Source organism: Lissotriton vulgaris, unplaced genomic scaffold (assembly GCF_964263255.1).
Source record: "Lissotriton vulgaris unplaced genomic scaffold, aLisVul1.2 SCAFFOLD_550, whole genome shotgun sequence".
Taxonomy (NCBI): Eukaryota; Metazoa; Chordata; class Amphibia; order Caudata; family Salamandridae; genus Lissotriton; species Lissotriton vulgaris.
In genome coordinates, this window is record NW_028247597.1 from 792,519 (window position 1) to 820,251 (window position 27,733).

General features: G+C 47.5%; 1 protein-coding gene across 1 annotated transcript in view; it reads right to left on the bottom strand.

Annotated features, from left to right (window-relative positions):
• PIAS1 (protein inhibitor of activated STAT 1) overlaps window positions 1-27,733 on the bottom strand; it is an 854,757-nt gene that overhangs the window by 525,642 nt on the left and 301,382 nt on the right. The window contains exon 4 of the mRNA XM_086949739.1: window positions 1,126-1,173. Coding sequence (XP_086805865.1) covers window positions 1,126-1,173 — 48 coding nt within the window. The remainder of the gene's footprint in view (window positions 1-1,125; window positions 1,174-27,733) is intronic.

Here is a 27,733-nt window from a genome sequence, read left to right on the forward strand (position 1 = left end):
GCGGCAGACCCGAGAGCAGAGGACGGCCCGGGACCAGGGTTCGATTCCCGGCGCGGCAGGTTTCTGGACCAGGGTCAGCGGACTCGATAATTCTCTCGCCTCGGTGCCCACTCTGATCAGCGATCACACTCGGCAACTCTGGGCATTAGCTTGCCTCATCCTCACTAACGGCCCCACCAGACCGCCGGGGATGCCTGGTCTCACCCTGGAGATACCCATTAAGGGACCATCTCTCAGGGAAGCCAGGAAGGGTTTCGCAGCGGTCGAAGCGCCTTGGGACCCTCCGGGTAAGTAGTGCGCTATATAAATGCCTATACACAGACCCCTGGTACAGGACTGACCCTCTCCTCGCCCTTAAGTCCCACCTGAAGATTGTGCCTGTTTTCACTGCTCCCTGATCCTTGAAGGCGAATCTTCTCTCAGTCATGCAGAGTGTGCTTTGAGAAAGTTTTACAAATCAGACAAGAGTCAGGAACATGACTTTCAGACAAACACAGTATACAAACTCTGTGAGGATCAGTCTTGGCCTTCTTTCCACCAAAGTCTGGACACTTATCAAAAATAATATTTTTGAAAATTCTTGAGGGAGCCGAGACAACCACATTAACATATGGCTTTCAACTACATCAATGTGACCTATACAAATATAAAGGTTCTTACTGGTTCATACACATGGTATGGTCCTTCAACATTATAAGGAGGCTATTTAGTTGCACCTAGATTATTCCATATAGTCTCCCTTTCAGCCATAATAAACAGTTTATTAACTTGTATACAGTGTAAGAAGCTTGATAGGGGTTGGGACTTTAGGTGTATTTTTAGCTGCAGGGGCCTACAAAGGACATATGGACTTAATACACCAATAAGAATGGTTCTGTCTCTATCTTCTGGACGACCGAGTTGGTCATATCATATTGGGCAGGCTCATCAGGAGTGATGACAGTTTGGATTGAGCAGAGATTGTGCATTACATTACTGCAAGTCAACCTGGTTTATAAATGGTGTCTTAGGCGCCTCCAATTATAAATCAATATCCATCTTCAGATTTAATGGTTGGGTTGAGACTTCAAAAAACTAAATGATCTTTTACTTAATAAAAGCATGCTTAGATAAATGCCTACATACCGTAGCTGTACTTGAACTGTGAAATCACATTTGGTCCCAGAGATGTCCCTATGAATGAATAATGGAAAAATAGGTTAAACTGATTGAACCAAAAAGTTCCACTAAATGTTCCACAATGCTTAGAATCCCACAAGGATGTGTTTATTGTTTATGCTGGTGCTAGGAGTATTTTTGGAGTACTTTGTTATAACAAATTCCTAAATGAAGAATGTCAGTCTGACAACAAAGAAATTCCTTTTCCACAAGAATCGACTAATTTTCAATGAAGGAATAAACCAAGCACAATGTTGGAAATGTGATACAACATACACTCCTGAAACATTAGAAAGTGTAACAAATACTTTAAAAAAACAGGAAATGGAGAAACCAAGAACACAGCAAAAGTAGACAAATGGGGAAAAAAGGAAGAATTAAGAACAATAAAGAATAAGCACTGGCAAAGCAAATAGGTCTCGCCTATGGGACCTATTGGCTTTGCCAATGGTTTTTAGCCAATCTGTTCAACATCTCCAGCGCTTATGACATGACCGGCTGAACATTTTTTTTTATTATTATTTTTTAGTGGGCCAGGTATGATTGGTAAATAAAAAGGGAAAAAAGTATTTGAGAGTGCTGTTGCAGGCTGAAGCACTTAGTTAATACATGGCCTATTTTGGGAACCAGCAGAGTAATTTTATATGACTGAATAAGAGAATATAAAGTAGTAATGAAGGAGCAGTAGGGCCAGAATACTCAACAGTGTATGTTTAAAGCTCTCATTTCCTCTGCCCAAGCTTAGGTAGTTAATTCAATTCAGGTTTATTCTTTCCATTTTTGGACTTAGTATTAATTTTACATTTGTATAAAATGAACCATAAATCCCAAAACGTAAACAAAAAAAAGTCCTGACCTGAAAACTCTAACTTTAAAGTGAGCCCTGTGGCAGGACCACTATTTATTTCTGGGTGAGGTAGGTATCTGTGCCCTCCCCCAATGTATGCAGACTGTGCGTGAATGAACATATTTAAGTACCTTGGATAGTTTTGCAGCCAATTATTTCCACCTTTGTGTGCATGCACAATGCGAAAAGTAGTAAGTTAATGTTGCAGATTTAATACAATGTGACAGTTCCGAATGAGTGTATATTTAGAACCTTAGCATACAGAAGTGAACCATGTCGAGGGTAGTGAGACAATCTGTTTCCTAATTTCCATCTGTTTCAGAATTCCTGCTATGTTTTTTTGTTTTTTTTAAAGAAAACCAGGAGCCACAATTTACACACCTGCAGTAAGACACGTTCGAAGGGAAGAGTGAGATCATAATGCTCCCAAGAACGGGTTAATGTAGAATAGGTAACACCATGAAGAAAGGCATGGATATAGAATGGTGGGAGAGCAGCAACACTGAGGGCAACCGGGGTCGAACTTGAGCTGAGTGAAGAGGAATACGAATTTGTAGTAGGGTGCACAGATGCTCCTAGGAGTGTTCCGGCGCCAGTCTTACAGCAAGTGGATAGATGAGGGTGTATGGGGTGGTGCTGGCATGCCACAGAAGCACACTTATGAAAGAGCGCTAAATGAGCGTGTGCTGTCTCCCTCATGTGCTTCTTTCTCATTTAGCTACTTACTATCGTCTGGCTTTGACAACGCAGCTGCCGCCAGACAATTATGTGTACATCACTAAAGATGGGTTTGGCTCTACCACCACTAGTATCAAGTAAGAGCAGACAGACAACCTGTCAAGAGACACTACTATTATTAGGTACCAAACACACCTGTTATACAAGAAACTTTCATGCACATCATTAATGGTGCACCGGTCTGCTACTTTGGAATACACAATTGTCAATATTTAAAATATTTTTTAATACACCAGTTAATGAAAGATTCTTGGAAGTAGCTAATAGAGTGGCGTCACCAAGGGCGTATGCCAATGTGGAAACTAAACCAGGTGCTTGCAGCACTAATGAAACCTTGCAAACCCATGCACAAACTAGGACTCAAATATTTAACACTCAAGATTAATAGCATTCCAGATTCCCAACACTTCACTGAATAGGGGCAGTGTATTACAGGCACTCACAGTAAAAGACCGTTATATCCAAATACACAGCGAGAGGGTGGTCATGGGGACAAACCTAAAATTTCTTCCAAAAGTCATGTACTTTCTTTCATTCAAACAAAGCAATACACCTACTAGCTTTTTTCAAACAGTAAAAGACGCAAGCAGAAAGGACTCTACAGACACTAGATGTCAGAAGAGCAGTCATGTGTTCCCTGCAAGAAAGAAGGCAGGGCAGAAAGGGAAGTCAATTCTTCATTCAGCTTTTTGTTTCAATAAACCAGGGTTCCCCAGTCATAAAAAGAACTACCGCGAGGTAGATAATAACACAAAACATCCAAAATGTTGCAAGTTAGGAGTAGGATTAGAGGAGAAACCACGGGTACATTCCACACAAAAAAGAAAGCCACACCGACATTCATTGTGGACATCTGCATGAGCAAGATCTGCAGGGTGGCTACATGGTCATCAGTACACATTCACAAAATACTCCTACGTAGACACGCAAACTGTGTAGCACAGGTGGTGCAGAGGGTACAAAGACACCTTTTTGCAAAGGCACTTCACTTCAATATCCCAGATGAGGAAAATATTCATGATGCATGCTGTACGAGTAGTTTGGCACCTTGACAAAGTTTATGGATTCACTTGTGACCAAGCCATCCCTCACCCCTCAAACCCCTACTTCCCTGAAATGAGGTGAGAGTTGAAACCAACAACGGAAAGGGAGCACAAAGAAGAGAAAGCAGTAGCCTAAAGAATAGCTAAGGTTCACAAAACGGGTAAAAGAATCTGAACATTGCAACCACGCATGGGGGCTTCATGGGCGCATGCCTGATAACACAAGAGGCTAGTTGTATCTGCCAAATGGTTGAAAAAGCCCAGTGGAAAAAACTTAAATGAGAAAAGAATTCTAGACCGAATCACTAGATGGAGAATATTGCACAGCATCTGGATCCAGAATATATTAACAGTGCAAAATCATATCTACCATCCTCAATCTATTTGCCATTCATGAACGTCAACTAAATCTCTCCTGAGTACCCCTTCAACACTACAGAACATGTGGTATGATAGATGCAACTTAGGTCGAGACCAAAACATGATGACTGGCAAAGGGAGGAAGCGATTCGAATTGCATGAAATAACATTTCTACGGTTGTATGCTGAAATCACCACAAGAATGGAACTAGTTTTACAGTTTTCAGCTTTGGAACTCTGATGAAGGATAGCTAGAGACAAGACATGGCAATACCTGTTTTTAATTGATGGATACTGTATAACAAATCAATTAAAACTTTAATGCAGAAACATTGTAATTCCTCTAAAAATTACCCCGATTCATACAACTTGCACCATCTTTGATAAACTGGCTATTTTTTGTTTATCTGCTTATTCTCAGTATACTGTATGTATGCAAGCATGTATGTATTTGTATAGAACAAACCTGGCTGAAAGTCACAGGATCTTTAAGAGGGTCAAAGGCAATCAACAAGTGACAAGAGAGGTAGTTTGGTTCTGGGAGCTAGACTGTACAGTTACTGCATTGGGATGTAATGTTCTTTGAAGAGGTGCATATTTAACTTTTCCCTTAGTTGGAGAAGCGTTGGGATAGTCCTAATGGATACAAAGATGTTGTTCTAGACCCAGGGTGTACAGATGGAAAAGGCGTGCTGCCTTGTTTTATCTGTTTTATACTTCTTACCCTCTAGTCTGATTGTGTCCTGGCTGCAGGTGCACCAAGAGCCACAGGAAATGGCTGAGAAATGAGAGATGTCACTGACCATATCATGAGTGATGTAATATATGACGTCATCAGCAGTGCATTACACGCGCAAGTTATAGTGAGTCCAACTAACTAGAACGTGTCCCGTAATCGCCAATATCGAAAACATGATCGTGACGTATCGCGTAGCCGCGTGATGAGTCATATTTCGCACAGCGTAAGCGCACCCGGAAGCACGCATGCGTATACGATCGCAAAATGTTTTGACGCGCTTACGCTACGCGCCCCGGGTCGCGTAGCGTAAGCGCGTCGGGTCATGTGACCTGAAAATAACACTTTTCATTGGTTCACAACACTTTTGGTTTCAATATGATGAAAGCCCTGCTCATGTGACTTGAAAATAACACTTTTCATTGCTTCACAACACTTTTGGTTTCCAAATGATGAAAGCCCTGGTCATGTGACTTGCAAATAACACTTCTCATTGGTCCAGAACAGTTTTTTTTTCCAAATGATGAAAGCCCCCTCCATTTTTCTTTATTCTGCCTTTGTCCTTTGACTGAGGAAGACCTGTTTGGAGATCTGTCTCTAATATATTCTACTTAATTATGGCTACAGTAGCAGCAGCAGCTGGAGCATCTGCCCCACCACCACCATCAAAAAGACCACCAGAATATCACATTCGTGGTCAAGAAGAAGAGGAGGAGGAGGAGGAGGAGGAGGAAGAGGAGGAACGCCCAAGGCAGTTCCTGCAAGAAGTTCATCAGCCCTACAAACCAAAAGAGCACTTCATATGGCAGTTCTACAAAATCCCAAGGGGTTTCAAAAAAGTCAACGCTGCGAAGGTGACTTGTTTGATTTGTGATGCAGAGCTGTCCAGGGGGAACCCTAACAAAAAATATTCCTTCGGGAATCATACCATAATTCGGCACATGATCCGTTGGCACCCAATCAACTATTCTGCTGCAGAGGTAAGGGACCTCTGCAGTAAGCTACTCCCATCAACATCAAGACCCTCAACATCGAAAGAACCAACTCCATCGGGTTCAGAGGCAACAGAGACAATGCCTATCATACAACCCAAATTTACCGATTTTAAAATCATGTGGAAATATTGTGGAAAGTTAATTTGCTATGGTGAGCAAAGTGTTAAACTTATTATCTGTGCTGGGGAGAACCATAAGTGCCCGAAAAACCCCTAAATTTTTGCACAATTTTTTTTGCTCCAGTTGAGCCATTTACAATTCCCTGTTTTTTGTTGCTCCCCCAAGAAAATACAAAAAAAATATAAAACTGTTCAGAAAAGCCATAAAAAGTAAAAAAAATTCAAAAAACAAAAAAACAGTTCTTTTCAGAACTACCTCCCATTTATATAAAATGACTTACATTTTTAAACTCTGCCATTCTCTTTTCTCCCCGGTGCGCTCCCCGGTGCGCGTACCAGGCGCTCCCGCCGCCCAAATCGAAAAAAAAAAAAAAATGTTGCCCCGCGGGGCCCTTTTATAGCCCCTACATGAAACCTAGGGGGTCAGGGGGGTCTACTCTACCCCTAATGGTCTTTTCCCCCTTTGTTTTGGCCACCTCTTGTGTCTCAATCCTACCGAGACACAAGATGGCGGCCGCTTCGGACCGTTTGGAATGTTTACATACACCCGAGAGCCAATCAGCTTTCCGTGCGCAAGTCGCGTGGCGCGCCCGGTGCGCTCTCAGGTACGCGTACCGGGGCGCTGCCATAGATATATATATATTTTTTTAACCTAAATTACTCAAAATCCACTGGAGCACATATCTTGAGATATAGCAAAGGCACATCGGGCTACCAGTCCCTACAATTTTGCCAAGTTTGGTGGAAATCCATTCAGCCGTTCGGGCTAAAAGTGAAATCGACCGCCATATGGAAATTAACATGGGGAAAACACGTTTTGGGACCCCCCTTTTATCTCGGCCCCCGCTTGACGAATCCCCCCCAAACTTTCAAGGAAGGACTGGAACGCCGCAAGGCCATTTTGAGGAAATTTTCAGGCAGATTCGTCAACCGGCACCAAAGTTATTCCAAATAGAATTTTGAGATTTAACATTGAAAAAAATCCTAACTATAACTACCTACTGGCAACCGCCAGTAAGATATATATATATATATATATATATATATATATATATATATATATATATCATTAACAATAATGACATTTCTTTCCAAGTGTCGGAATATGATCTCTGGTAAAGACTAATGTTCTTTTGGATTGCCAAAATTATTTTTGTGTTTCGTTATTTTGGGCTTTCACCATCTATGGGTGTCGCTAGAATCGTTCTGCTGACTGAGGGTAGTGCTGGATCTTGGCATTTACTGTAAATGTAAATTGATACTTGTATAGCGCACTACTCACCCGCAAGGGTCTCAAGGCGCTTGTACGAATACCGCTGTGGAACCCATCCTGGCTTTCCCTGTGAGGTGTTCACTCCTGGGCACCCCCAAGGTGGAGGCCAGGCATCCTTAGCGTTGTGGGGGCCGTTGTGGAGATTAAGCAAGCTATTGCCCAGAGTTGCAGAGTGGGACTCCATGATTGGAATAGGCACCGAGGCGAGAATTATCAGGTCCGTGGAATTTTGAGCCCAAGACCCGCCGAGGCAGGGAATTGAACCCTGGTCCCGGGCTAGACCTCTGCATCAGGGACTGCCGCTATAATCATTGTGCCACACTTCTCCACTGTGAAGCTGAACAGATAGAATAAGTGCAAGTCTCTATGTCAATTGTTGAATAGCATTTTCCATAACCAGCTAGGTAAGGGCATACCTCACTTGCTTCTGAGTAAACATCACCAATACCGGCTGATATTTTGTCACGGGTGTAATTATTTAATTGATCCAAAATGGTAGTACCAAATGGTGGCAACGTTTTACACCCACTGTACAGTGCAGAAAATACATTTGTTTAAAAGCATCAGGATGCATAGATGTCAATCTTCAAAATCAACGTGGCTAGAAGGAGTAGTTTCTGTCCTGTAACTCCAGTTCTGTAGTAGGGGTATCTCTGTTATAGTCATAATCTAGTGAATAGTCCCGCCCATGTGCGTGGACCCCGGAGCAATCAAAAATAATCTCTTAAAGTGTCGAAAAAATGCAGAACTGCACAGACACTTAAGAGAGAATTTAAAGACAGATAATGCAGCCTATAACCAGGCTACACTGTCCAGTACTTAAACTAGAAATTCCACCAAAAATCCACAAAGAGCAAAGCCTGTCCAGATTTCCCTTGCCTTAGCAACAAAAACCCTCTGGAATGATAGAGAGGAAAACATGGACAGAGAAGCCCCATAGGCTGCCATTTTGTGGCTCAAAACAGGATACTGTGCCTTTAAGAGAACTTTCCAGAACTTCACAGTATCCCAGAATGCACTGCAGGTCCCTTTTACTTTCAGTTCTTTTTGAAGGCGTAACACGCCAGACCTGCAGCATTCCTTACATGAATATCTCTCTCCACCGGGGAGGAGGGCGGGCGCTTATGACTATAACAGAGATACCCCTACTACAGAACTGGAGTTACAGGACAGAAACTACTCCTTCTGTAGTAGGGGATCTCTGTGTATAGTCATAATCTAGTGAATAGAATGGCAAGCCCATCCCCACACCAAAGCGGCGGTGGAGAAAAGAAATTAACACCACTATTGTGCGAACAAATTCCGCAGCGAAGCCTGTCCCACCTGAGCATCTGCCCTGGCATCAGTGTCCAGACAGTAATGCTTAGCAAAGGTATGAACCGACTTCCAAGTGGCGGCCTTGCATATTTCTGCAATCGGCACGTTTACGAAGCAAGGCTGTCGTGGCAGATTTGCCCCTGGTGGAATGAGCCTTAGGTTTACCTCCTAAGGTCTTATTAGCTTTCTGATAACACAGTTGTATGCAGGACACAATCCACCTAGAGATGGACTGCTTAGAGGTAGCAAGACCTGTCCTGACTGATCCATAATTGATGACCTACGAATATCTTTGGTCTTATCCAGATAAAATTTTAACACCCTCCTAACATCCAGGGAATGTAAGGACCTTTCCGCTGGAGATGAAGGATTCTGAAAAAACGTAGGTAAAGTTATAGTCTGGTTGACATGAAAATCAGAAATAACCTTGGGAAGAAATTTAGGGTGAGTACGCATAACAACCTTAGCAGCATGAAATACAGTATAAGGTTCCTGGCAACACAACGCCTGAATTTCACTCACCCTGCGGGCCGATGTAATGGCCACGAGGAACGCCGCCTTCCAAGACAGGTGCTGCAACGAAGCCTTATAAATAGGTTCAAAAGGCTCCTTCATCAATCTGGACAGCACCACATTCAATTCCCATGAAGACGAAGGAAGCCTGACAGGAGGGAACACTTTTTTCAAGCCTTCCAAAAAGTCTTTTGATCACAGGGATCTGGAAGAAGGAAGTCTGTGAAGGGCTTTTCCTGTAGGCAGTCAATGCAGCGAGATGAACCTTAATGGAATGAACATTAAGGCCAGACCGTGCCAAATGTAGAAGGTAAGGAAGGATGACATCTTCCTTGCACGTCGTCGGGTCAAAATTCTTGGACGCACACCAGATACAAAACCTCTTCCACTTGTAAACATAGAAAGTCAGAGTGGAAGGTCGCTTAGACTCCTTCAGTATGTCCATGCAATCTTCGGGCAGATTCAAGTGGCCATATTGCACTATCTCAGGAGCCATGCCGCCAAACTCAAAGACGAGAGGTTGGGGTGCAACATCTGCCCCCCGAACTTCGAGAGAAGGTCCGGCTGCACGGCAGCTGTATGTGCAGAAGGAGAGACCGGTGAAGCAGGTCCGTGAACCACCAATGCCTGGGCCATTCCGGGGCAATCAGGATCATCCGTGTCCTGGACTGGGACAGCTTGATGAGCACCGCTGGAATCAGGGGAATGGGTGGAAAAGCGTACACAAAGCTGTTCGACCAGTTGATCCATCGCGCATTCCCCAGCGTTCCTTGCTGGTAGTACCTGGTAGTCTCGGCATTTGCTGTTTTTCGGCGGTGGCGAACAGATCTACGTGTGGAGTCCCCCACCTTTCGAAGACTTCTCCTAGTACTTCGTCGTTTATGACCCATTCATGGTTTTCCTGAATCAGTCTGCTCAGTGCGTCTGCCTGAACATTCTGCACACCTGGAGATGGGTAGCCGTTATCGTAAATCCTCTGGCCAGAATCCAGTACCAGATCGTCTGCGCCTCCCGAGACAGGGTGCGTGATCTTGAGCCCCCCTGCTTGTTGAGGTAATACATCGTGGTCGTATTGTCCGTCTGTACAAGCAGAGAGTTGGTCTGGAAGGACGGATGAAAAGCCTTCAGTGCCAAGTGAAAATCTCAGAGTTCCAGGAAATTGATGTGATACGTGGACTCCATCGGAGACCACGTGCCTTGAATCTTTAAGTCCCCCAAATGCGCTCCCCAGCCGTGGAGAGAGGCATCCGTCACAATAGTCTGAGTAGGAATGTCCTTGTGGAAGGGAACCCCTCTGAGGAGATTCTCTGCTGAACACCACCACTTCAGAGACTGAAGAGCATGCAGAGACAGTCGTATCTTGTCGTCCCAAGATCCTTTCCTCTGGTCCCACTGGTCTTCCAAGCACTCCTGCAGAGGTCTCATGTGTAGCTGTGCTTGAGGAGTGAGGAAGATACAAGAGGCCATCGACCCCAGTAGAGAAGACACCGTCCTCACTGTTGTAGATGGAGCGGTCATAAGAGCCTGAGCCTTCCGAAGGATCGATCGCCGTCGCTCCTCCAAAGGAGACACGCTTGCTGACAGCGTATTGATGGTGTCTCCCAAGTACTGAATGCACTGGACCGGGATCGGGACAGACTTGGACATGTTGATGTGCAACCCCAACTTGTTCAATAGAACGCATGTCTTCTGGAAGTGTGCTTGAGCTTCCGAGAAGGAGGAGGCCTTGATCAACCAATCGTCCAGGTACGGGTAGACAAACACCTTGTTCTTCCTTAGGTGTGCCGCTACCACTGCCATACACCTCAAGAATGTCCTGGGCGCAGATTTCAGCCCGAATGGCAGCACTGTGTACTGATAATGATTGGTGCCGACTTGAAATCACAGAAACTTCCTGTGTTTGCACATGATGGGCACGTGGAAGTACGCATCCTGTAGGTCTATTGCACAAAGCCAGTCTCCCTGTTGCAAATGAGGATAAATCTGATGCAACGACAGCATGCGAAACTTTTCTCTGCGAATCCACTTGTTTGCCTGCCACAAGTCCAGAATGGGCCTGAACTCGTTCTTGTCCTTCTTGCGAACCAGGAAGAACCAGGAGTACAGACCTCTTCCTCTTTGAGACAGAGGTAAGTCTTCTATCGCCCTTTTCCTTAACAGGATATCGGCCTACGCCTGGAGCTCGCGCAGTTGATACCGCAAGCTGACCGGAGGGATCGCTGGAGGAGGGCTGATGAACCGAAGACTGTATCCATTGCAAACAATATTCAGCACCCACTTGTCCTGAGTAATTTTTCTCCACTCTGCCAGAAAAAATTGAACGCTTCCCCCCACCGGAGCGGGTAACGGATGAAGGGGAAGTAACCGCTCAGGGTCGAGACCCGGCCGGGCCCTTGTTCGCGGTAGAGGACTGTTGTCCCCCTCTACCCTTATGCCGTTTCTGGAAGGGTCTCCGGAACTGCTGCTGTTGTTGCTGCTGCTGTCCCGAAGACTGCCCCCGTCCTCTTCCTTGTGCACCGTACCGTCTTTGAAACGGCCGGTAGGACTTCTTCTCTTTGGGCTTCTCCAAGCCCACAGCCGTAAGGGTCTCTGCCTCCGCCTTCATACGGGCCATCTCATCATCTGCGTGTTTTCCGAACAAGGTATCCCCGGAAAAAGGCAGGTTGGCCACCCGCTGCTGGGCCTCCGGCTTGAGTGACGTGAGCCGGAGCCAGGCATGTCGCCGCTGATTGATTCCATGGCAGTAACCATGGGCAGCCAACAGGGAGGAATCCGCAGCTGCGCTGATGACCTGACTGGACAACAGCATCCCTTACTTGAGAATCTCTTGGAAGTCATCCCTCTTGTCTCTTGGTAGCAGTTCCACGAACTGTTGCAGGGAGTCCCACAGCACCCGGTCATAACGTCCAAGCAGAGCTGTATCGCTGGACGCCTTCATGGCTGTGGAAGCGGTCCCACACGCCTTCCTTCCAGCCGAGTCGATCCATCGGCTTTCTTTATCTGGCGGCACGGTGGATGACGGGGAGGTAGAGTGTAATTTCCTGGCCGCCGTCACTATCACCGAATCCGGTACCGGATCTACTCTCAGAAAGGCAGGGTCCGAATCCGGGGCCCTGTATTCTTTAGAAGTTGGGAGGGAGCGGCCTTCACCACCACTGGTGTGAGGAACAGCTCCTATGCAGGTTCCTTCAATCCGGGTACTAGTGGTAGAGGAGGGCGAGACAAATGCTTCTTGTGAAGCGTCTCTAATATCACTGACGTCGAAGGTGTTGGAGCCGTCACAGTGATACCCAACTTCGCGGCCCCCCTCAGGAGAACCTCCTGGAAAGTGGCAATGTCATCCACTGGAGAAACCCTGGTCTCAGGGGAGTCCGACAAGGTCGGCGAGTAGGAATGGGTCCTGGAAGAGTCCGTGCGGGACCTAGACCCCTGCCTCCTATGGCGACGCCTTGTTCTGGTGGAGGATCTATGACGACTCCTTGATCTTCCTCTCCGTCCGGAGCGTGATCTCCTCGGCCTAGGACGATCAACTGGATCCACCGGAGCAGGTGACTTGGACGGGGCCTTCGGTTTAGGCGTACCCTTGGGAGGCGTCGGAAGAATAGGCAACGAAGTCGACCTCGGTGGAACCGTAGGCTGATTCACTGGCAACCCTGGCCCAGGTTGCAGTGGAGGTAACGGAGGAGGAGTAGGATTCCTCGGAGGGGGACCCCTCGGCAATGGAGGAGGGGGAGTCACCTTCCCCGACGGGGTATACACCACGGAATACACCGAGCCCGGCGAACCTCCTTCCCTACCAGCCTGGGACGTTGGTGAACCTCCCACGGCGTCAGGCCTCCATTCACCTCTCTTGAACGTCGAAATACGGCGACCAGACGGGGATGGCCGGCCCCTTGACGTCGTGCGTCTCTTCTTCGGCGACGAACGCCTTCGCCTCGACGGCGACATTGCCTGCCTCGACAGCGACCTCCTGCACCTCGACGGCGACCTTCTGCGCCTCGGCGGCGATCTTCTGTGCCTCGACGGCGAACTGCGCCTCGACGGCGACCTGTGCCTAGACGGCGACCTGTGCCTCGACGGCGACCTTGACGACGAGGACTTCCTCGACGACGGATGTCTCCTCTTCGCCGACGGCGAACGGCAGTGCCGCCTCGATGGCGAGCGCCGACGCCTGGCCTGTCGACCGCTCGACGCAGACATCGATGAGGACGACGATGAAACAGTCACCGGGGACTTCGAAGGTCTTGTAACATACCTCGACACCGAGCGTCGACGTCGTTTCGACTCCGACGATGGGGAACAGACCGTAGTCATTCCTCTCGACGCCATAGTGGGCGCAATCGACCCAGGCGGAGAATGGTGACGTTTGTTGGCCTTCCTGCCCCTCGGGAGCCCCCCAGAGGCCTCAGCATGGGCAGAAGAAGCCCCTCCAGACCCACCTTGTGCCTTCAATCTTCTTTCCTCGAGGCCCTGAAGTCTGATCTTCTTCCTGTCCTTCAGGGTCCTGCCAGAGAAGCCTTGACAGATCACACACTCCTCTGGGACATGTGAAGAAGGAAGGCAGAGGATACACACCTCATGGGGATCCGATTTGGCCTTCTTCCTGGAGCACTCCGGGCATTTATCGAATAATGCAGGCATATTCGACAAAAAACAGAGTGCAAGAACCAAGGAGAAAGGCACTAAAGTACAACAAAGTACTTAACTATGAGAAAACTAGTGAAAAATCACCAAAAACCCTTAAAAAGGGAGAGCTCAATGCTCCAGGGTCCGGCTTGCAGGAGCCGGAAAAGAGAACTGAAAGTAAAAGGGACCTGCAGTGCATTCTGGGATACTGTGAAGTTCTGGAAAGTTCTCTTAAAGGCACAGTATCCTGTTTTTAGCCACATAATGGCAGCCTATGGGGCTTGTCTGTTCATGTCTTCCTCTCTATCATTCCAGAGGGTTTTTGCTGCTAAGGCAAGGGAAATCTGGACAGGCTTTGCAGTTTGTGGATTTTTGGTGGAATTTCTAATTGAAGTACTGGACAGTGTAGCCTGATTATAGGCTGCATATCTGTCTTTAAATTCTCTCTTAAGTGTCTGTGCAGTTCTGCATTTTTTCGACACTTTAATAGATTATTTTTGATTGTTCCGGGGTCCACGCACATGGGCGGGACTATTCACTAGATTTTGACCATACACAGAGATCCCCTACTACAGAACATTCATTTCTTTTAGCAAGGAGATAATACTTGCAGTGTAGGGGTCATAAACTTGTTTGAACTTACCTACGACTTTGAGACTTTGGTCTAATCTCAGTCCAATGTAATACTTTCCTGAGATCAAAAAACATGGGGGCAAAACCTTCTATCTGTTTGCAATACTTCTACTGCTTTTTATTCAGTCCCAATTGCTATTTGCTGAAAAGAAAAAGTCCCATTCATAGTAGTTTGCTTTTCTGTTTACCTTAAAGCAGTATCCATACCCGCAGCATATGGCAGACATTTTACTAAATTTATGCTTGCCCAGAAAGAAAGCAAAATCTTCAGTTTTCCTTGAAAGGGAATGGGATCTTATGGTTGTCACTGCCATGTGCTCCACTGCTAGGAGAGGAGTCCGGTATTATAATGCATTTATGTAGCAGTGCTAGGTGTTGCCATTAAGCAGATATGAACTTTCCATAGGAGGACAGATGAGTATATATGACAAAGCAACTAGTAGCTGTTATATTCTGAGACAATGTTGTGTCTCAACGAAGAGCGCCCTCATGGATTATGCCATCTCAGTACCCCTCTTAAAATCATTGCCCAAAAAGTGCAATCAAAAAACCATGTTAATTACCTATGCTTGAGTTCAGTCAGAAACCAGAGGAAGAAACCCAACTATGAACGAATGTTAAATACATGCAGACTTTTGCCACCACATCTAAGGTGCTTTAAATACAGTTGTTGGTTACCATCGTGCACTCTATCACAAAACATTTACTTTCAGTTGAATAAATGTAAAGCTAGTTTCAGGGCTATGCCTGACCTTTCATTAACAATCGGTACTACAACTGGATCAGACTGAGCAGTTGTCCTTTGAAACATTCCCAGGTAACACAAAGTTAGTTTCCCAATTGCAACACAATTGGCAGCAAAGGTAGAATCTAATGAAAGCACTGTAGTTGGAAGAGTATCTCCTCTAGAAAACGTCTTTTTTTGCTGTCAGCACTTCACATGGCTATGCTCCATCGTGTAGGAGTCGAGCAATGCGACATCATTTATTGGTTAAGCTCTGAATGGGTAAGTGCACGCATCTTCACAAGTCTGAGGCTGTGGGTTTTCTGCAGAGCTACAAAATGTTTATAATATGAGCTCAAAATCACACTCCTACTTGGGAAGAATAGAATCCTTGCAGGATCAGATTTTCCCACACCCCACTTGGTCACTTTTAAGTATAGAATGTAACTAAAGCCTGCTCAAAGGGTAACCAATTTTTCTTTTGAAAATGTCTAGTTTTTTGTATTCTGAAACTCATCTGTATATTTTCTGCTATGCACTGTAAAACAGGTTGCTGCTGTACGAAAGTGGACCCTGGTGTTATTGTTCTCTTTTTCAGAAGGAAGGTCCAGTACCCTCACATTGTGAATAGGATACAAAATATTTAGTTTCAAGGCTGATGTTCTTTCAGGTTCACTGGTGCATCAATCTGTTTGCTCCATAAACCATATAATGTTGATGACACTTTATAGTACATCCCTTCGTCTCAGCAGCTTTCTGAGACCTTTCTTTACCTGCAAGTACACCGATGAATGCTAGGCACAATATATGAGCTTTTGTTTTCTTTTGTGGCCATCTGAAAAATGTATGGTTTAGAATCTAAGAGTACAGTCACTAAATAAAGGGTAAGGCTCAGATACTAACTAACTAGAGGCCTACCTTGACTACAAGACATGGACCAAACTGTATTTCCCAAATTGCATGCTCGGTATAAACCATAAAGGTGCCCGACACCAAGAGTCTTCTGGTCCTGTGGCAGTCACAAATTGTCACCCTATGTAAATAAGTGTGAAACTTCAGAAGGATATCTTTCCATATTGGACCTTACTGATTCTGTACAGTCAGAGTACAAAGTCTCTTGATCTTAGCTCCAATGTGCAAATGATCTGAACATTGTTGGTTTTTAGTAGGTCTTGCTCTCTCTCTAATCCACCAAAGCACTGGCTGATACCCATTGTTAACTAAAGATTATTTCGCAACGCGCAAATATATAAAGTAGATAGTGGGTTTAGTCTTCATTGGGGTGGCAGAGTGGCCTTAAGAACGGTGATGGATTAAACCCAGATCTTTTGACTGGGTGTGAGTGTTTGATTGGTTCAGATGCTCCGTCCATTACCACCCCCTTTTGTCCGGCTTTTGGCCGCCATAAGTGTGGCAGGGTATGCTCAGACGTGAGTCCCTTGCTCTCTTTGCCACGGGATTCAAGCAAGCCGGGCTGAAGACGGCTGGAATGCCAGAAACTGGTCCTCGGAAGTTTGTTTCCGGTCCAGGGAAGGCATGGCTTGGCAGTTCGGGCTGGACTGTTCCCATGAGGCACAGGGTCAGACTGATTTGCATATAGCCATGTCTGAACTGGGGTGGCAGAGTGGGCTAAAGAACGGTGATGGATTAAACCCAGATCTTTTGACTGGGTGTGAGTGTTTGGTTCAGATGCTCCGTCCATTACCACCCCCTTTTGTACCGTTCATTGGAAGCAAGGCTTTATAAACAAAAGGTTTGGCAAAACTGTTGATGCTGGAGAAATGAATCGGGTCTTTCCTGCTATCCCCAACCCTGCCACAGCCTCAATTCAGAGTATTTGAACCTAAAAAATGTGCCCAATTTGAAGAACAAAGTGAAAAATATTTTGAAAGGGTGGCATTGGCACAAGGAGTTAAAAGATAAAAAGTTCTAAAGTTTGACAGCCATCTCTCTAGGTTCAGAGTACAACAAAAATGTAAAAAATAAATAAATAATGAAGGTATTTGGAAACTGCTGAATAACCCATGAATTTTTTTTAACACCTCATATGGAAGGCAGGACACACCGCAGAGCATTAGACACTAGGAAACTGGCAACACGTGATGATCTAATACATAAAGATATGATGGCAAAACAATCTACCTACAACATACATTTAGTCAGAATATGTCCTTCTTTACTTCCCTACAATAACCTCACATCCACTTGATTTACAACTTCTGCAGTGTTCGATTTTATTTATTTTATTTTGAAGGTTTTATATAGCGTTAGCTCCACCCAAGGGTATCAGAGCGCTTTACATAACAGGGAAAATACACAGTAAAGCAGCAACACAAGTTCCAAATTTGGTTAGATACAAGTTAGAGGAACCATTTAGAGTACATAGTGTGAGGAGTACAGATCATATATGCAGAATGACAAATACAAGAAAGAAAATTGTAAAAATATATAGCTATTTTACAGTCTGCAAGGAGGACTCAAAAAGGTAGCAAGGCGATGCAGGAAACTTATATACAGAGAGGAGAGCAGGGGGCTACTTTCCCCAATATTTAGTGAGGAAGTGTAGTTGAAGGTTTCTTTTAAAGTTGGAATAGGAGGGGTTGCAGCAAAGGTCTTTGGGGGGGTTGTTCCAGATGGTTGGGGCATTGCCAGAGAAGGAGCGGGATTGAGAGGAGCTTTTTTTGAGGAGAGGGGGTATGAGGAATTGAGAATTGGTGTTTCTCAGGGTTCGGGAGCTGCCCACTTTTTTCAGTTTAGTTGATAGGTAGGATGGAGTCTTCCGATAGAGGGCTTTGTGTGTGATACAGGCAATGTTGTAGGAGGATCTACCTTCAATGGGAAGCCATTTGAGGGCCTTGAGGGCGGGTGAGATGTGTTCGAAACGCTTACAGTTGGTGAGGAGTCTGGCTGCAAGGTTAAGGACGGATTTGTTGGGGCCTAGATGGAATTTGGGGGTACCAGAGAGAAGGGCATTTCCGTAGTCAATTTTGGAGAGGACCAGTGATTGGGTAATAACTTTGAGGTCTTCTGCCGGAATAAAGGGTTTGACTTTTTTGAGATGCCGGAGTGTGAAAAGTGCACTTTTTGCTGTGTTTTTAATGTGGGAGTTAAGAGTAAGATTATTGTTGATGGTGATGCCAAGGGATTTGACAGATTCTGCGAGGGAGAGAGGGCAATTAAGGGCATTGAGGTCCGCTATCCATGATTGAATGGGGAGAGGGTTGTTCTTGGGCGAGAAGAGGATAATCTCAGTTTTGTTAGGGTTGAGTTTAAGATGGTTGCTGTGGGGGGAGGAGCTTCACGGGCAACCAAGATGGCCGCGTAAGCTCGGAGCTCCGCGGACCTTCCGATCCTCCGCAGATATCCTGGTTGAAATCCTGATCCACGAGGGTGGATTCTTATTGCTGATGGTCTACTGAGGCGAGAACTGCTTTCCGATTTCGGATCGATGATTCCTACGCTGAGCTACGTCGAGTGGGACTCCGTGCCAGCACTGTGCCATTGTCTCTCCGAAATCCGTCACTCCGCACGATCCACTGCCGGCGGAATACTAGTGCCTGCGGCGCGTTCTCGGGGTGTCCTGGCCTTGTTGTTCAGCCCGGAAACTCTATCTTGCTCGTCGGACTCGGGCTGGACTGACACAGCCCTTTGTCCTCATCGGACCCAACATGGCGGGCAGAGGAGACCCCGACAAGTCCTCGAACAAAGGTACCCGCGGGAAAACACAGCCGCAGCAGAACAGGATTGAACGCTATACCCAGCCGAAGACGCCGCCTGTTAGGGGATCCTCTGCCAAGAGCCACCCACCAACGGGCTCGCCCGATGACACCGAGCCTACCCTAAGGGACATTATGGGAGCCATCACTAGTTATACGCAACAGCAATATGAGGTCTTGGCACACAAGGTGGACACTATGGCAGTGGACCTGACTCTTATTAGGGCAGATCTGGGTAAGACGAACGATCGAGTCAAAACACTGGACATTAAGACCACAAGCCTGACGTCCGACGTCTCGGACCTACAAACTGAGGTCCGAAACCTGCGGATGACTGCTGATCAATTCTCAAGGAGGCTGGAGGACTTTGAGGGACGTGCCAGGCGGCAGAACGTCCGCATTGTCGGGGTCCCGGAGGGCTCGGAGGAAGCGGCGACGGACCTTTTTGTTGAAGAACTCATAAAGACCCATCTGGCACCGTCTGGTCTTAGCAACTTTTTCTCGGTGGAGCGGGCTCACCGCGTGCCGGGTGGCCCGCCGAAGTCGGACGTGGCGCCCAGACCCATTGTGGCGCGGCTTCTCAACTTTCGCGACCGGGATGCAGTCCTGCAGGCATCCAGAAGACATGGTCCGCTTAAGTATCAGAACGCTGACATTCATTTCTACCCTGACTTTACCAGGACGGTACAGCGGCAGCGCCAGAGCTACGCAGGGGTGAAACGGAGGTTGCGAGACTTGGGGTATAAGTATTCCATGATTTTTCCGGCTAAACTCCGAATTGAACATAAAGGCCGAGCCCTTTTCTTTGACTTTGCCGAGAATGTAAGTGACTGGTTGGACACTTTGTCGCCGCGTCGAGACGCTCCAGACGACTACGATGGTGGTGCGGCTGGTGGCCCGGACCTATGAGACTTGGCTCTACAGTGGGAACATCAGCGTTTGGTCTTTCCGCCTCATGGGACTATTGGGTATTGTTTTTATTGACCCTGTTGACATTCCTATTGGTACATGGAGGGTGGCGGGGGGTGTTCGCGGTGATTCCTTACTCCTCTGGGTCTCTTTTTGTAGAGTAGTTATTTGGGGCGACAGGCACACTGCTGGTTGGGGGGGCTTCTTAGTCTTATGCAGGGGTGCAGGGTGGGGGGTGCAACTATGCAAGTTTATTTGTGTGTTCGTATTTTCTCTTCTCCTTTCTTTAGGCAATGGATCGTGTTTACTACTGTTTACTTGATGATCGAGTTGGCTGGGGTCGGGTGGGACGGGTTGCGGGACGATGGGGGGTAGGAAATTAAAAGTGATCAGTTGGAATGTTAACGGGTTGGGTGATCGTATTAAGAGAGGGGGGGTGATTCAACTGATTAAAAGACATATGCCCGATGTTGTGCTATTACAGGAGACGCATTTGGTGGGGAACTCTTGTAAGGCCCTTAACCGTAAAGGATACAAAATGGTGGCCCATTCTGGGTTCTCTTCGGGTTCCCGGGGGGCGGGAATCCTGGTGCGTGCGTCCCTTCCCCTTGAGATAGACGTCACTGTGAGTGATGAGAGGGGACGCTACGCTGCAGTGGCGGGAAGATGGGAGGGGCGTTCCTTAGCGCTACTTTCGGTTTATGTTCCCCCGGGCCTGCAATCCAGTACCTTCCAGGACCTTGGCGGGACCATTTTGTCCCTGCCTTCTGGCCTACTGATAATTGGGGGTGATTTCACCTCAGTCTGCTCTGGCTCCCTGGACCGCCAACCGTCGAGAGAACTCCGCAGTTCCCAAATGTGGTTGCCTTCCTTCCTTGAGTCCATGGGACTGGTGGATAGCTGGCGACTGCTACACCCCGTGCTTCGCCAATTTTCCTTCCTTTCGAGTGCCCATGGAAGCCTGTCCCGTATAGATTACATTCTCACCCTGGCTGCCCACGCGTCTGCCGTGTCCGAGGCCCATTTTCTGGCACGGGGTGTGTCCGACCATTCCCAGTTGTGGGTCTCGTTCGACTTTACCGTTGTCCTGTCTGACCGCCCGGTGGCGGTTAACCCATGGTATTTCCGTAATCACAAGACTCGTGCGCTCCTGGCCAAGGCCATCGACCTCTATTTCTCTGAAAATGTGGGTTCGGTTGGCTCGGCTATCACCTTGTGGGAGGCTTTCAAGACTGTGCTGAGGGGTGAGGCCCTCGCTCTCATTGCTGAGACCAGGCGAGTCCGAGATGCCGACCTCGAGCGTATTGAGGATGAGGTCTTGTACCTCGAATCTCGTCTGGGGCCCGAACCCGACCCTTCTCTTTTGCATGACCTCTCCCTTAAGCAAACAGAATACCACGATCTCGCCACGAATGCTGCCCTTATTCTGGCCAAGGAACAGCAAGGTCGCATTTATGACGTTGGGGACAAGGCCGGAAAGCTGCTGGCTTGGTTGGACAGGCGCGAAATGGCTAGCCGTGTGGTGCCGGAGATCTTGGGTGATGATGGAGTGACCGTCACGGACCCGAGTGCCATTGCTGAGTCTTTCGCTGATTATTTCCGGGGTGTCTATACTTCCAGCTCAGACCGTTCCGAGGCTGACTCGGCTGCGTTCCTCTCTACAATTGACCTTCCCTGTCTTTCCGAAGAGGAGCATGCTGACTTAGATCGGGACATATCCGCTGACGAGGTCGCCTTGGCGATCCGTGCATTACGGACGGGCGAGGCGACTGGCCCCAATGCTATCCCGGTTGAGTTATACAAAATTCGACCGGATGTGGTATCCCCGTATCTGCGGACTATGTTCCTGAGGGCTCGGGAAGAGGGCCTCCTCCCCTTGGATCAGCGATTGGCCACCATCGTGGTTATTCACAAGGATGGGAAACCGAGGGATGTTTGTAGATCCTACCGTCCCATCTCCCTTCTCAACGCCGAGCCTAAGATCCTGGCCAAACTACTTGCCAATCGATTGATTTGAGTCATCGTGATTTGGTGCACCCGGACCAATCGGGTTTTATTCCTCGCCGTAATACTGCCCTTAACCTTAGTCGGCTTCATGGTGTCATGGCCAGGGCTCACACCCTGGAAGAACCAGCGGTACTTGCTTCCCTCGATGCCACAATGGCCTTTGACTCCCTTGAGTGGAGTTATCTTTGGGCTGTGCTAGCGAAGCTTGGCTTCGGACCAGGCTTCCTGAGTTGGGTGCAACTTCTTTACGCCTGCCCGTTGGCTAACGTCACAGTCAATGGCCGCAGGTCGGCGTCCTTTGCCCTCCACCGTGGTACTAGGCAGGGTTGCCCCCTGTCTCCTCTCCTGTTCGCGTTGGCTTTGGAACCGCTTGCGGCCATGCTACGTGTGCACCCGGACTTGCACGGTATCACCTGGGCCCCTGGCTTTGAGGATAGGGTTTCCCTATACGCAGACGACATCCTGCTCTACCTCACTTCTCCCTGCAAGTCACTCATTGTCGCATGCGACGTGCTCAGGCTGTTTGGACGCCACTCTGGACTGGTCATCAACTGGGCTAAGTCTTCCCTATACATTCTAAAGGGGGATACGCCGCGCCTCCCCAGAGGCTGCAACATCCAGCTGGCCGGACAGGGTTTTAAGTACCTGGGAATATACATTTCCGGGAATTCAAAGGCGCGTTATGATCACAATCTCCTTCCCCCTCTCCAGCGGCTGCGGAGAGGTGTAGATAGTTGGCGCAGGCTCCCGCTCTCTCTTCTGGGCCGGGCGGCCTAGTTTAAAATGATGTCCTTGCCTAGGTTCATCTATGCCCTACAAAACACCCAGGACTCGGTTCCGGCTCGTTATTTTCGAGAAATCGAGAGCTTGCAACGCACCCTGCTCTGGGACGGACGACCCCGTGTCGCCATCCAGAAGCTTACATTGCCGTGGTATGACGGAGGTATCGCCTTGCCGGACGTACGGCGGTACTACTGGTCCTCTCAGCTGACTGCCATCAACCATGGTTTCTATGGCCCCGTGGATAGCCCAGGCTATGCAATGGACAGATGGCTTTTGCGCGGTGGCAACTACTATCGCGCCCTGTATTCCAGATCCCTTGATCGGTGCCTCACTGGTCCGACCAAGGCAGCGGTTCATACTTGGCGTGTGATTACTAAAGCACAGGGTTGGCAGGGCAGACTGACTAGATTCACCCCACTGTATGACTCTGATATCCTGGGCAGACTGTGGCACACCAAGGGTTTTGATAAATGGGATCTTATAGGTATCTCTAGGGTGGATGACATGGTTGTTAAGGGAGAAATCAAGTCCTTTCCCCAATTACAGGCTGAATATCAGTTGAGCGACTCGGAGTTTTTCCGCTACGCCCAGATGAGGCATGCGTTGATTTCTGCTAAGCCAGCGGAGGGTGATATCCCCGAAAGCTCCCCCTTAGAGGACAGGATCCTTGACGGCCATATGCCTGACAGTGCAATTTCATTATCCTATAAAAAACTGATAAATGTTCGGATTGATCTCCTCCTGCGCTTGAGAGACCAATGGGTGACAGACGGCCTAGAACTTGATGATGAGGACTGGCAGACTGCAGTGTCCTCCCCCAAGGAGGTCGCCATCTCCTCGCGTCTCCGTCTGGTGCAATTCAAGATCCTTCACCGGGTGTATGTCACCGGCCCCCGACTAGTGCACATGGGCTTCTCACCTGATGGCCTTTGCCGTCGTGGTTGCGGGGCTCTCGCTACTTTTATGCACATTCTTTGGGAATGCCCCGTTATCGCCCCTTACTGGGCGAGAGTACACCGAATTATGGGAGAGGTGACTGGTGTTGGGTTGGCTGCGGAGGCGCGGAGATGCCTCCTCAACGTCTGGGAACCGACTGATTGCAACACGGCGCAGACTCGCTGGGTGACACTGGGCAATATGATTGCTAAGCGAGATATTGCCCAAAAGTGGGGTGCTGCTGCGGCCCCCCTGGTGGTGCAATGGAAGGCCAATATGGATTGGTGTATGCTCAGAGAAAAAACGGTTTATGCTGCCAGGGGGAGGCCCCAGACGTGGAACAAGGTGTGGGGGGCATGGAACGCATACCGGGGTGATGTGTGCCTACCACCGGAACCTATTCCCCGGGATGAGCACCTATCACCGTAGCCTGTGACACCAACTGTTCTGAGCTGATTGTACTGCTCCTGCTCTTTCCCCCCCCCCCTCCCATCCTTTTATTCATTCTTTGTCGATTCTCTGCCGGTCCTCCTCTACCTCTGACCGACTCATACACGTCCTTATTACCCCATTGCCTACCTCATGCGCCCATTGGCGTTTCTTTCTTGGTTTGTTTAACTTTCATAAAAACTAAAAAACAACCTGCATTGTACTGTTGTAAATCGTCTTGCACTATTTTTCTCCTGATATTATGCTGCCTTGCCTCCGGGATGTTAGGCTGAATAGCTGTGTGCTCTTTTATAATAAAGGTTTTAAAAAATTTAAAAAAAAAAAAAAAAAAATGGTTGCTGTGGAACCAGGTTTGGATCTTAGTAAGTGCGGAGTTAAGGTGTAGGATGTCAGAGTGGGTTTTAACTATATAGTACAGTTGAGTGTCATCAGCGTACAGATGGTAATTGATTTTGGCTTGTTTGAGTACCAGGGAGTACCAGGGTGAGGGGTTCCATAAAGAGGTTGAACAGAGGATGGATCCTTGCGGTACACCAAGGGAGACAGGAGTTGGGCAAGATAGTGAGTTAAGAATTTTAACTTGTTGTGTTCTGTGTTGGAAGTAGGAGGTGAACCAGTTAAGGACAGTGCCATTCAGGCCAAAGCGATCCCTGAGTGTATTGAGTAGGGTCCGGTGATACACTGTGTCAAAAGCAGCGGTGAGGTCTAGAAGGATGAGTAGGTAAGTCTCACCCTTGTCCAGGTGTATGTCATCGACTATGTTGAGCAGCACAGTTTCCGAGCTACAACTTTTGCGAAAGCCCGATTGAAGGGGGTCAAGAAGGTTGAATGTGTTAATGTGTGCGTCCAGTTGAAGAAGGGCGCATTTTTCGAGAGCTTTGGAGAGGAGGGGAAGGTTGGAGATGGGGCAGAGGTTGTTGGGGTCATTAGGATCAGCTTTAGGATTTTTAGGAATAGGGGTGATTTGTCCGAGTGGAAGGGGGGGGGGGGCATTCCCTGTTGAGAGGGAGGCGTTAATGATAGTGGTCCAGTAGGGGACAATGATGTGTTTGAGATCTTGGACAAGTGAGGAGGGGAGAGGGTCTTTAGTGTGTGCGGATGGTTTGAGATGTAATAGGATGTTATAGACTTCCTGTTCAGACACGGAGCGGAAAGTAAGCCAAGAGGCGTTGTTTTTAAGCAGAGTGGTAGTAGGTGGGGTTCCGGAGGGGCAAGAGAGGGGAGAATGGGTGAAGGTGTGGGATATTTCAAGGGCGGGGTATTAGGTGTTGTATCCTGGGGAGGTTGAGGGATGGGCGGGGGTTGGGTATTAAGGAAAATGCGGTCGATTTTGGCAATTTTTTCAGCGAAAAAGCAGGCAATTTCTTCACACTTGTTAATAGAGGCCACTCGGTTGGGTGGTGCAGGGGAGGTTTGGTTTCTAATAATGTTGAAGAGTTCCCAGGGACTGTTTTTGGCATGTGAGAGTTGAAGGCGGAAGTAAGAAGCTTTTTCAGAGAAGATGTGTTTTTTATAAGAGGATCTGGCATTTCTAAGGAGAGCAAGGTGGGTAGGTGTAGGGTTGTATCCATGTTCTTTCCGCTAATCTGAGTGAGCGTCTCTCTCTATTAAGGTCGAGGGTAAACCATGATTTGGAGGGGTTGTTTTTGAGCGTTCTGCTTTTCAGCGGGGCAAGCTCGCTAAAAGACCTCTGCGATCGTTTTGTTAAAGTGTTCCGTGAGTTGAATTGGATTTGAAGAGGGGGGGTGAGGATGAGATGGGATTGGAGTTTCAGTTCAAGGGTGCCGGGAGGGATTTGCTTAAGATTTCTGTTCAAGATAATAGTTGTTTTTGATAGGAACAGATGGGGTTGGAGGGGATATTTTGAACAGAATGAGATGGTGGTCAGACCAGTCGATAGGGATGATATTGGATAAGGATGTCAGGTCAGGGTTGGAGATGATGGCATCAAGAATGGCTCCTTTGGGGGCTATCTGAAGAAGACTTGTGCAGACGTGACTGTGGTCAAGTGGGCACGTTCCTCCATATCCTCTGGGAATGTCCTCATGTGGTGGATTATTGGTGGGCGATACACAGGGTTATGCATGAGGTATTGGGAGTAACGTGGCACCGGAGGCTAGAAGATGTCTCCTTAACATCTGGGAACCTACAGATCTGAACATAGAGCAGACGAGGTGGGTTACTATAGGGCTATGATAGCAAAAAGGAATATAGCACAATTATGGGGGTCCAAAACACCACCTAAGTTAGAGGACTGGAAAGAGTGTGGACTGGTGCACGTTTCGAGAGAAAACGGTTTATCTGGCCAGAGGTAAACCCCCCCAAGTGGGAAACGGTCTGGGGCCAATGGAACCGATACAGGGGTGACATCTGTGTGCCTCCTGTTGATTTACCACCTGATGTGTTCGCATCCCCGTGACACGTGTAAGTTGAGATTTCCAGCCTCCCCTCCCCCTTCTTCTTGTATCCCCCAAAAAAGTATTATTGACACGTTGTGATAATTGTGGGAAGATTCACTCTCTGTACTGTACACGGATTGAAATGCCTAATGTTAATAAAAAGAAATATTTTTTCAAAAAAAGAATGGCTCCTTTGGCGAGGGTAGGGGAGTGGCAGAGTTGCTTGAGGTCACTAATCTCAAGAAGGTTGTTGAGAAGGTTGATTGAGGGGTTATCCGGTTCATTCCAGTGCAGGTTAAGACCTCCTAGGAAGGTATCTTTGGAGTTGGAGAGTACAGATTTTGTTAGAAGGTCCGAGAGTTCTTCAGCAAAAGGAAGGGTTTCCCTGGGAGGGTGATAAGATATTATGAAGTCGTAATGGGGGGGAGCTTTTCATTTCAAGTTTGGCTCCTAAGTATTCAAAGGTTGAATAGTCGTCATTGGTGATTGGGGAAAGTTGAAGTTCTTTTTTTAAAATTATTGCTAGTCCAGCACCTATTTTTACAGGTCTGTCTTTTCTGAGAATAGAGTAGTCAGGGGTGGAGAGGGGGGGGGCGGGGGGGGAGAAGGTCAAGGATGGGCGTGGAGTGGTTTTTGAACCAGGTTTCAGTGAGGAATGCGATGTCTGTATCTTCATTTAGAATGGTTTCAGAGATTTCGGTTGCATGTCGGACGGCCGAGCAGCAATTCACAAGTATGCAGTTGAGGGGTTTAGGGTTGTTGCTAGTGACAAGGAGTAGTTGAACGGAGGTGAGTTGCAGGGGGGGTTGGGATAGTAGGGGGTTCTGTTCATCCCCAGGATAATGGGGATCATGGAGTGAGGAGGAGGCAGATCTTTAGGCGCGGGTTTGTTAGTGTAAGCACGCAGAGATAATGGGCGGAGTAGGTATTCAAGGTTCGAGGGGGTCTGTGGGAGCAGGGTAGGAGAGGCGTTGTTGACCAATGTTTGAGGTATGGACGTTTGAGGGTTGGCGCAGAGAGCCGGTGGACAGGAGGGGCTTGCTGTAAATTTGTCGGATTTGAGCCGATAAAAGTCTTTCCTGAGTAGGGTAAGTTCATCCACTAATGTGGAGAGATTGAAGTCAATGTTGATGATTTGCTTCATACTACTACGGTGGATGGCAGTGGGTCCTCTGAATTCAACAGCCATTTTTAGGCTCCACCTATCTTTTTACATTGTAATGGAGTCCCTCTATTTCTCCAAAATGTTTCCCATTATATTATGCTGGAAGAGAAAGCTAGTCTGTAATCATTTGCACACCAAATGGTGTACTAATCAGTTGAATAACAAAATTCACGTTAACAGGTCACAAAGACGTTGCCTACCTTTGTTAATTTATCTAGTAGATACATAGTTTTCCTCAGAATACCTCACCTTAAGAATAATCCTTTCAAGTTTTAGAACAGTAAAG